Source organism: Arachis stenosperma, chromosome 7, assembly GCF_014773155.1.
Source record: "Arachis stenosperma cultivar V10309 chromosome 7, arast.V10309.gnm1.PFL2, whole genome shotgun sequence".
Lineage (NCBI taxonomy): Eukaryota > Viridiplantae > Streptophyta > Magnoliopsida > Fabales > Fabaceae > Arachis > Arachis stenosperma.
This window is the reverse complement of record NC_080383.1, coordinates 30992740-31004443: the sequence shown is the minus strand read 5'-3', so window position 1 is coordinate 31004443 and position 11704 is coordinate 30992740. Positions and strand designations below refer to the sequence as shown.

Genomic DNA, 11704 nt, shown 5'->3' with positions numbered 1-11704 from the left:
ATGCTTCAGGGCCACACAAAGTTAATTCAGATGTGATAAATAGTGCATTACTGGAGAGTGAAGCAATTGATCCTATTGTAAATGCTACTTGTATATAATTTTGCATTTAAAACTTTACAAACATATTGGGCCTAAACTTTAAGCTTGGTTGTGCATATAGGCTAAGTCTAAGAAGCAGAAAAAGAAACATAAGAAAAAAAAAAGAATTACAAAACATCACAACAAAAAGAAGATGAGATTTTACTTTTTCAATCTGCACTACCAGCTAAGGTATTGGATTATATTATATCAACCATAGTGTTTGTAAGACCCATAATTTTTGAAAAAAATTTTATTATAAGTTAATTTCAATTTAATTATTCATAAGGAGTTTATTTTCAAAAATTATTTTATTAAAAATAATTAAATCAAGTTTTGATAATTAAATAATATTTTCAAAGTAATTTTGAGGGATTAAATTAGATTTCAAAATTAATACAATATAATCTAATTTGATTTAGAATTTGCCAAACTCCAATTAAGCAAAATATCCCTAATTTCAAATTGCCCAAACCAAACCCTAATCTTAAAAATTAAACACAACACCCTAACCCCTTTTTCCCTATCAGCCGTCATCCCTAACACACAATATCCCTAACACTTACAGCTTCAGCCAACCAAAGAAAGAAAGAAAGAAGGAAAGAAAAAGAAAGAAAAGAAGAGAGGGTTGCGTCGGGGAAAGAAAGGAGAGAGGAGGGAGGAAGGAGTCACGAGGCACTACTGGGTTCGCCGCCGCCGTCGAGTTGCCGTCAATGGAGAGAGAGGGCCACCAGGAGCTGCTGCGTCGCCATCATCATTGAAGAATTAGCTGAGGGAGAGCGGCGCCGAAGAAAGAAGAAGACGCGAGCAAGGGCAGAGAGAGATGGGGACTGCGTCAGCTCGCCGTCAAGTCGCTGCCGTTGAGGGTCCGAGCCGGCACTGTCGTCGCCGTTCCTTCATAGCCGCTGCAGCTGGGTCACCGGGAGAAGGAAAACCTGACGCGAAGAGGGTGAAGAGCCACTATGGTTCGTTGCTCCCAGCTCGCTCTCACCACTGCCTGTGCGCCGTTCATGCTACCGCCGTTCTGTTCACTACCGCCGAAGATCCCATCACCGTCAGATCTGTTGCATCTTCGTTGAGGGAGCTCGTCATCACCGTGCTTCCATCAGCGCCGCGGATCTGCTTCGTTGCCGAACTGAGCTATGTATGAAGGGTCAGAATGCGACGAGAAAGGGAGACAGATTTCGCCGCTGCCTTGTCGCAAGGGTCATGTCACCGTTGCAAACCGCCGCCGTTCTGACTATTGGAAGCTGCCATCGAACCTTTGCCTTCTTAGTAAGCGTTTTAATTTCTAAAACCTTTGAAAATTAGTATTTCAATATAAGTTGTTAGAGATTCTGAGCTGTTGGTAACTTAGGGATTGGATTTCGGTGATTACATGTCAAAATTGGGGGTTGCTGCCACTCTTTCTGGTTTTGTTTGAATTGCGTTGCCGCATTTCTAGATGCCGGGAATGGCGTCTTAGCCGCTGGGGTCACCGCTGAGCCACTGCTTTTTGGTTCTGTGTTTTTTCTTAGTTGCGGTAAGTGGTTTCATTTCAAAAAGCTCTTTAGTCACTGTTTTGTTATCTTACGCTAAGATTTTGCGGTGTTATTTGTTGTAAGTTTGAGTTTCAGTTATTATATATTGTGAATAGAGGAGTTGTAGCTACCGTAAAATGGTTAGGGGTTGAGGTTGCGGTTGCTGCTGACCACAGGTTGAGAGGAAAGGTTTTCTTTGATGCGTTTGTTTGTGGGTTTCGACTTTCCTAGGTAGGGTTTTTTCTTAAAATTTATTTTATAATACAGAGTTGTGATAAATAGATATTGATGCAAAAAGATATATTTATGTGATTATATTTGTCTTGTGGATGTGATGGTTTGTTGAACTGGATTATTGGGTGCTTGATTGCGTGAGTGGTGTATGGTTGTTGATAAAAACTGGTTTGAAATGTTATTTGCTTGATTATTATGAAATGTGGATTTTCTTGGTTTAGGAGTTTACTTAATAATATAAATGAATCAATTTTGGAAATAATTTGAGATATGAAAATAAATTAATTCTGGGAGCGGTTTGATTTTGAGATGGTCTGATTTTATAAATGATTTAATATTTGAGTTGATTTGATTTTAGAAAGAGTTCTATTGTTGGAATTGGTTTGATTTGAAAATAATTTGATATTGGAACTGGTTCAACTCTAGAAAATGTTTGAGATTTGGAAATGGTTGAGAAAAGGTTTGAGAAATATTTGGATGGGACCCGAAAAGGGTGGCAGTGTCAGAGTTTTAGAGGAGATGCTGCTGAAATTTTATAAAATTGGAAGCTTTATTTGAGGTAATTGATTAAAAAGATTTATTTTTAAACATTATATGTTTTAAGATTAATTTACTTATTAAAGAAAGAATTATGTTTTGAATTGGGATTGTTAAATGTTAATGGACGGAATGGAAAGAAGGATGATGAGGATTTTCTTTGAAATATGATTTTTGAATAAATTTGGAAATGAGATTTGGATTGATGAATGATTATGATGTTGAGAATGTTGAAAATGTTGAGATATCATTTGAGAATGTTGAGATATGATCTTTGAATTATTCATATGGCTTATGTGTTTGAATTATCTGAGATACGAGATTCCCTGGATAAAGTACCATGGCTTGCCACCATGTGTAACAAGTTGAAAACTCGATACTCTGTTGACCCTACAACGTAAGTGTGACTGGGCACTATATAAATTCCTGAGAATGTAACCCCCATTGAGAAATATTGATTATTTGAGAAAAAGCAATGCATAGACTCTTGGGGATGCACATCGGGGGACAATCTAAGTATTTTCAGACTTGTCGGGTTGGCTGGATAACCGACATATGAGCCTCATCAGCCATAGGACAGGCATGCATCATATGCATTTGTTTGCTTTGTTTGGGTTTGAACTTGTTTTGGTTTGCCTAATTGCTAAACTGTACTTAACTACTACTTGAACTATTTGTTGTAACTGCTACCTAAACCTGTGCTTTCCTTGTCTGTCTTGCCTGTGTTTGTCCTGGCGTGCTACATTTGAGAATGAACTTTGGTACTGAATTAATGATTGTGTTGTTTGATTGCGTGGTTGGTTTCTGATTGAGATATTTTTATAAAAAGGAAAGGTTTCAGATTTCTGAAAGATTAAACATTGTTTCTTTGAAAATGTTTTGAACGATTACCTACTGGTTTTAAAAGATTCATAAGGCAATGATAATCACTGATCTTGAAAATAGTTTTCTTATTAAATATCTTCTTCTGACAACTTTGAAATTGCATGGTGAGACCGTGTGATTAGGTTCTCACCCCCTCCCCCCCACAGCTTCACCTTTTCGGAACCGGATGAAGAAGCATTAAGAAGAGTTATACTGCGTTTGGTTTATATGTTGTTGTATTAATTAGATTATTTTTCTTCCCTCGTCTTTATTATTACTTGAATCCTTCGGAATATTCCCCTTACGAAACACATGCACACAATCCTTTAATCTTAAATGGTTTTGAACCCTGAAAGTTACTATTGTAGTGAACTAATTATGCGAGTTGATTCTTCTGCTCCATATTCTGTATCTTATTTTCATTTTGTTCTGTTGTGACACTTTGTGTCTTATAGCATTCACTTTGAATTCTTACTTAAGATATTTTAAAAGAGTTTCATTTTATTTTTTCCTGCCTAATTGTGTTCACAATCACTCTTTGAAAGTTTTGACAAGATTGCATTTACTTTTGCATGCACTTCTTACATGGATTTTGAGAACCTTTTATGTGGTTTGAATACAACTTATATTATACCAACCATACTTCAATTTTCTATGCATAACCTTATTTGATTATGTATTTGAGTATCTTTCTGGGTTCTCGAAGAAAAATTTTGCACTTATCCTAGTTAATTTTTGTTTTACGAGCTTTTTATATTTTATTTTGACTTAAACTTGTCTTGGCATAATGCAACATTTATGCTTCTAAGACTTCTTTTGAAAAGGTTTATCTCATATCTTTCTTTAAGAAGGTGGAATAATTTTCTTAGTTTTGTCTATTATTAATGGATGTCTTAATTAAGTGTGTCCCATGTTATCTTCTTAAAATCTTGTAAACATTGTCTTGAATTCAGTTATCTTCTCATTGAGGATTTTGTATGTCCTTTATTCGGCCTAAACTTGTTTCGGCTGAATATGTTGACTTCTTTTATGATTCCTATTGAAGTTCACTGATTCATATCTCCTCGCAATGATGTAAATTGACTCCCCTTCTGGAATATTTCATTATTATTGCACATCCCTGTTAAATTGCGACTCTATTCATTCTTTCGATTTCATGCGAATGTTGTCCTGGTTGTTTGATTTGTTCTTCCTAGGTGAAGTTTGTAAGTGCCCGATGTCACATAATGTTGTGGAGTCTTGTTTTACGTGAAAGGGGTTTTGTTGATATTAGGTTTTTCATAATATTTTTGAAATGTTTTCTCGTGCCTGTACATCTTTGCTTAGTTGCAATCTTACACCTCGTTCCAAATTCATGAGAAACATATCTTTGTCGCTTATTCTTCTCTTCCTGCGAATTGTATCTCTTTGAACGTACTCACGCCTATCTCAATGTCACACGTGGTCCTTAGAGGTAAGAACTGATGTGTTAGTTCTTTAGGGAACGACTGGTGGATGGGGAGTGAATCCTGAAAGTCCGAGACGTTGCAAGTTAGAACTTTTGAGTTCGGTAAAGAAATGTCGTTAAGAGGAGGTTTAAATTTTTAGTAGCTCGATGCATACATGATAACTCGTAATAAGTTAGCTAAGTGATAGGAGCAACATGAGATAGTGATAGTGCATTAACGTGTTTAAGTGCGTATCAGATAATTAAAGTTTTTGAAATAAGTAGATCGATTGATTAGAAGCCGCTTGACGATAAGTGAGTTTAAAACCTCGAGTGAGTTAGTTGGAAGCCAAGTTAATGGTTGAGCATGGATAGAGATGAGAATTTAAAAGGAATGGAAGTTAAGAAGCTTTTTCATATATGATAAAGTGTTGGGAATGACGTTGGATATTTGAGTAAACTTGAAATGAAGTGATAAGCGAGTTGGGAGGTTGAAGTTTTGAAGTTGGTACGAGATCTGTGCGCAGACGTTATCCTGTTTGTTTACGTCAATCTATTTTCAAACTTCTGCTATCTTGATACCCCTTTGTTTTTGCAAAAACCTAACTAGAACACTTGTACCTTCTTGTGCTTCAAGTTTTGGTTAGTAACCCATGTGACATTCTTGTTTTGAACCATCTTGTAACTTTTGCTTTAGACCACACTTTTTCTGTACACCTAAGTTTTACAAATTATTCGGTATTTAGAAAATTATATACATATATCTGCCAAGACTTCTGCTTTTCTAAAGTATACAAAACTTAGTATTTTCTGTATTAAGTTAATTTTCGAGGATGAAAATTTTTATAAGTGGGGTAGGATGGAAGACCCCTAAATTTTTAAAAGTTATTAATTATTTATGATGCATTATATTTATTTAAGACTGTATTTTGGAGATTTTTATATAAAAGTTGAGTAAACTCCTATTTTTAATTTAGAGTTCTTATAATTGAAAAATAGTGAATATTTTATATGCCTTAATTTTAAATATTTATATTTTTAACCTTATTTTATAAATGAAGGAGAATTAATTTATTTATCTCCAATTTTTATTTAATTAGCATTTAATTGAAACTAATTTACAAATTTGTAATTAAAATGTATTTCAAAGATGGATATTTTATATTTAATTTGATTTTTAATTATTATCCCATCTTTTTATTTATTTTATAAAATTACACTACTACACCTAACATTTTAATAAAAATATCTAACCTAACCCTAATTTAGACAAGTAACGCCTGAACGTTTAGTACGATCATGAGGTATTAAAAGTAAGGGTGTTACATTATGGTATCAGAGCCGTTCATCCTTATTAGAGCCTTGGGAATAGACTGACTATGCTTCATTGCATACTCTGAGTGTCTGTCATATTATAGGTCTTGTCCGAATGACGAGAATTAGAGCTTTATGCACATGACTATCTTTTGATTAATGCTGTTAGCTTACCGTTGCATATCTGTTGATATTAAGTCTGGCCAGCTTAATGTTGGTGGGTTATCATAGATAAAGTAGGATTGATAAGTGATGCGATTCACGGGTTTTGGGAGCGTTAGAAATTAATTTTTTTTGAAACTAAGATCCTTATTCGTGTTTGGCGTTATCTCCTTCTCTATCAATTGTACCGGAATTCCTTCTTATTTATTTCCTTCATGAAATGTGATTGATTTAATTGCCAACCTTATCTTACCAGTCATACATTGCCTTTGCTTGGTTTTGTATTCGGTTGTTGCTTGAAACTTTTGAAATATTTACCCTTATCACTGTTAATAGCCATTTTTATAAACTCTATACTCCTTAACTTGATCTTGGATTTGTTCTAGTGCCATAAAAGATTCACAAATCTCAGGAAATATTAATTATTGATTTTAACTATCCTCGCTTATAAACTTTGAATTCCTTCCTAACTATACGGTGTCAACGGATGCGTTATGAATCGTGCTACGTTATCTGATGTATCATTTGTTTTTCTTCTCTTTATCTTGAAAACACTTGCTTCAGTATTATTTAAAAAGCAATTTGAATTTTCTTACACATAATTTAGTTGATCGTGTTCTTAGCTTTCTTTTTTTTATTCTTGCAATGTGGTCGTTGATTTCGTATTCTTTTACATGAGCTAGGAAACCCTTGAAGTGACTTGAATCTGCACCGTTGTGGTGCACAACAATTTATTTAATCCTCTCGAAAATCTTGTTTTAGACTTTTCTAAATAAGTTTTGATTTGATTTGCTTCCTGCTTGATTGTGTTCCTTACAATTTACTTGAATCCTTCGGAATATTCCCCTTACGAAACACACACACACTCCGCACCCCACCCTCACCCACAGTAACCACACACACACTTAACACAACACACACACCCTGAAAGAAGAAAGAAAAAGAATGAAGGAAATAGAGAAGAAAAGAAAGGGAGAAGGGAGAAGACGGAGATCTGAGAGGGAGAGGGCGCTGGGGTGAGGGAGCTGCGACGGGGGAGAAGGGAAGAAGAGAGGGAGCCGCCGCCGTCTCGCGTCATCGTGCCACTGATCGAGGAGGCCGCGCAAGAGAGAGCGAGACACGAAGGAGAGGAGGCCGCGGGTCGCTGTCTGTGAAGCTCGCCGCCGCTGCTGCTGTCCGTACCGCCGTTTGGGTCGCATGGAGGAAAGATGACACGCCGCCATCGCGCTCTCCATCGCTACTGTTGCTGGAAGCTGCGCTGCCGTGGCCGAGCCTCTGCTGCCAGGAAACACCAGCTGCTGCTACCGCCGTTCATGTCCGCCGCAGTCACTGTTGGAAGCTGCCGTTCCAGGAACTGCCACCGCCACTGCCGGTAAGGGTTTTAAGCTGGTTTCTATTCTTCTGGATTCCGGGAATGGTTTTTGATGTCGCATGGTTATTAGAGTCGTTGTCACTGGGGTTTTGGCTCGCCGCTGTTGCTTGAGGTGGCTACCGAGGCTGCCGCCAAACCAATTCAACGACCGCGGCTGTTTTGTTTTCTTATTACAGTAAGTGTTTATGTTTCGAAAAACCCCTGTGTTAGTATTTTGTTATGTTTATATATATATATATATATATATATATATAGTATGTAAGAAGTCTTGTATATGAATCTATGTCTGCTTGTTTTTTTTAAGATAAAGTATTTATTTCTGGATATCAAAGCAATCAGCGATACGGTGTTGAGTCACATGCTCCTATTTTAATATGAAGTATATGAAGTAGTCGTAATATTCCTTGCTATCAGAGTGGCGCAGTTGGAAGCGTGACATTCTGGTAGTGAGGATGTTACAGTGTTTGTGAATTTAAGAATTGAAATTGTCATTAATTTGACTTGTTTACCAGGTTCAAGAGGCCAATAGTAATCCATAGCCTAATTCCACAACTTATAATGACATACAACCAAGGATGACACTAATAGCAAGACCATGGCGAGCAAAATAGCCCATTATAAGGCAATGCTTGCCTAATTTGAGCTTTCATGGTGTCAATTTCATTGCTAAACCAGTTGTGACTGCAAAAGCATCCATACCATCACCTCCTAAACTAAGTAACAACAATGGAGTTTCTATAAAAATATTGACAACCACAAGCTCTAGCATAATAGCAAGGCTTTTCTAATTTATTACAACTTCAGGCCTCAATGAATCCTCAAGCTCAAAGGCACCAACTAACTCCAGTGCGTCAGCTGCTTTCAATCCTCCCAGGATGAAGTGAAGACTAGAACCTACTTAATTTAAGTTGTTATTTTGCTTTACTAGAATGATGTAGTTGTTTGTGTTTATTTTGGATTGTAAGTTATGACCTTTATTGTCATGTTCACTTATGGTCATGCTTATTAGGCATTATAACGTAACACTATGGATGCTTATTTTAGTATGTTTAAGTTTTGTGACAATGCACTAAAATTATCAAAAACTAATGGTTAATAATGTATTGTGCTTTTGGATTATATTGATATCTATCAATGTTACAGTTTAAAATATTAGTCTATTGAGTAAGTTGAAGCAACATTCAATGACTTCTTACATAATTCAATTTAAATTACATAATATTGTCATTTGATCAAGAAGTCCCCAGCAAACTTACAACAATCTTAAATTAAGTCACATAACTCATACAATTAACATAATACAAACTTCATAGTAACAGTAAAAAAGATTATAACACACTCCAAAATTCTAACAATGAAAATTTTGTTTCGATATGCACTCTATTATGTAGCAGCAACTCTAATTTTATCAGTCTCTCTTCTATCTTCGACAATTTGCTTTGCACCTTAGATTCTTGCCCTCCCATGTCAACACCCTCTAATTTGAAATCAATATTTTCTGCAATCATCTCATCAAACCATTTGAAGTACTTACAGTGCTGTTGTGGAGTCTACAAATATATATAAAAAAATTATTCTAACATAACACAAGTAGCAAAAATTAGATTCAGAATAATGGTTACTTATCTTAAAGTAGCAGCACCCCAAAACAACCTATTAAGATTCAATCTAATTCTAGATTCGAACAAGATTTCATAACATCCACAATTGCAATGTGGATGTTAGAACTTCTTCTTCTTCTCCATTTCGATAGTGTCCACCTTAACTTCTTCACAACGTATTAACCTTTCGATAGTCCTTCATAAACGTCGATTCAAAGATGATGATAGCTCTGTGCAGTCCATTCTTTCTTGGGGTTTCAAATCTGACATAGGAACGAAGACAACGAAGAGAGTTTAGTGATTTTAACCCCTTTTCATAACAACAAAATGCAAACATTTTGCTGATTGTGCAGGAGGCTAACTATCCCAAACAAACTGCGACTGACACGTAAGAACATTGTCACCTCTTATTGCCAGAAAGTTGCACACAAGGACTAGAATGTCCGACGAAAGTGATGGATTTGGGTCGCAATGGGATTATACTTTCTTTAAGGGGTGGAAAGGGGTTTCGTGCAATTGTCAAGGGTCGAAGTAAGGTTTTACTCTATATATTTTTGTATGTTATTCTGTATAGAGCACGAATATATATACTAGTATAATATAAAAAAAATTAATTAAAATATAAAAATATAATATATTATTATAAATTTTACTTTAAAATATATTTTAATTATAAAATATGACATCAAACAGGGTTAGGTTTATTCAAATTTAACCTGAATTCAATTCGAAAATTATATTGGATAAAAATGATAAATCTAAACTCGATAGAACATCTTTCATATTCGGATCAGATTTCAGACTCCGTTAAGACTTAAACACTCGTGAATAAGTCTTTATATGTAGAATTTATATAGACAGAAAAATATTAGTATTTTTAATTTCATAAATAAGGAAAGATAAATTTGTCTAATACAAAATGAAATTATCCTTGTATATCAAATTTTAATGGACTATTTTGTCTCTAATACAGTTCCACCCTGATTATTTTAATGTCAAGTTCTACGTTTACCTACAACTTTAGACCATGACCCCTTTGGCATTGTTGAACGAGGAACTATCATATGTCAGGTCAACTTGTTCACACTAATAGGATATACTCTTTTATAGATGAGATATTTACTATTTGGCAGTAAAAACAGTTGGCAATGCATGTTATTGTACTGTAAGCTTTGAGAAAAGAATGAACAAATTAACAATGGTGCAAATTCTAGTGTTGGTTTCAATTTAGTGTGAGTGGGTTCAGTGTGATTGTAGCCCCCACCTCACGTTTTTAAATTAGTTTTTCTTACTTCTTAGGGTGTGATGAAGTTTGGACAGGAATGATGAAATCATTCACTTTAGACCAAAAATATATTCCTTCTACAGTTCTACTTATTTTATTTCAATTTTTTTAATAACGTTTCTGCTATCTTTGGTTTTACTCAAACTCAGATACTACATCTACATTACATGGAAAGCATAAAAAAAAGGTGTTGTATGAAAGAAAATGCAGTGTTAGTAATAAAGATGTCAAGTGTTTGTGCTATTTTTTCCACTCCTTAAATGTGCCTCTTTTGGACTTTCTCACCCAACTTTCTGTCATTTTCATCAGTACTTAAATTTCTTCTCTTGTGAACTTGTCTTTGCAATTTTCCCTTTTACAAAAGCTCTTTCATGATTCGCATATGCTCAGACTTTGGTACGGAGTAAGAATGCATAGAGATACAAAAAGATAATGTAACTCTCTTTTATTTAAATATATTTACCTAATAACATTCACAACACAAGTGATGCTCTTTTTATTTTTACAGCGTCTCTGTTATGTTAAAATTTTTGGTTTCCCACGCTATCTCCCATCTCGGCAAGTCGAGAACTAGTCCGCCGCGGTACAGAGCTTCAATTAAGGATTTGTCGCGGCCAATGAATTGCTACATGCACAAGATAGAATTTGAATTCCCGACACTTGTAGATTAGTGAGCTAAGCACTAGACCAACCCATCTTGGTTCTGTTATGTAAAATTTAATTCTGTACCATAGTAATCACCCCTATAAAAATGATTTGTTTCTCACTCAAAAGCACACAGACACTCCCTCATTACTTAGTTCCCAAACTTCTCCAACAGCTCTACATCTAGGTAACACTTTCACCTAAAACTCTTGCAACTCCACATTCAAAGATACAGTTTCTCATTACTACTATCTTCTCTATTTCCTGTAACATATTATCATCATCATGCAAACAAGAATAAGGGCCACAAAGGGAGAAATGGATGAGAAAACAAACCAGTCCTGCAAAAATTCTAGCCAGAGAGCTTCCCGAAACCGGCATGTAAGGAGCTGCATGTGCAGGATTCCTTGGCAGTCTGAATTCTCCCCTGCTGAGCTTGTCAAGGACATTGCAGAAAGAGTAACGAAATCTTTGCGCTTGGTTCCTATCAAGAAATCCTTACATCGCGGTTCGTCTTCCTTAGGAAGATCGAAATCAGAAAGATCCTCTGTTGATTCTTATAGAACAGCTGCTGTTGAGGACTGCATTGAATTCATCCACTCTTCATTTTCTAGATCCAATTCTTCGACTGCCACGTCTCACCAAGATTCTATACATGCTCCTTGA

The 11704-nt window shown here is 35.6% G+C and overlaps 1 protein-coding gene across 1 annotated transcript; it reads left to right on the top strand.

The window, feature by feature from the left end:
* Window positions 1–11356: 11356 nt before the first annotated feature.
* LOC130939662 (josephin-like protein) lies at window positions 11357–11704 on the top strand. The gene has a single exon (XM_057867751.1). The coding sequence runs from the start codon at window positions 11357–11359 to the stop codon at window positions 11702–11704; it is 348 nt and encodes a 115-aa protein (XP_057723734.1).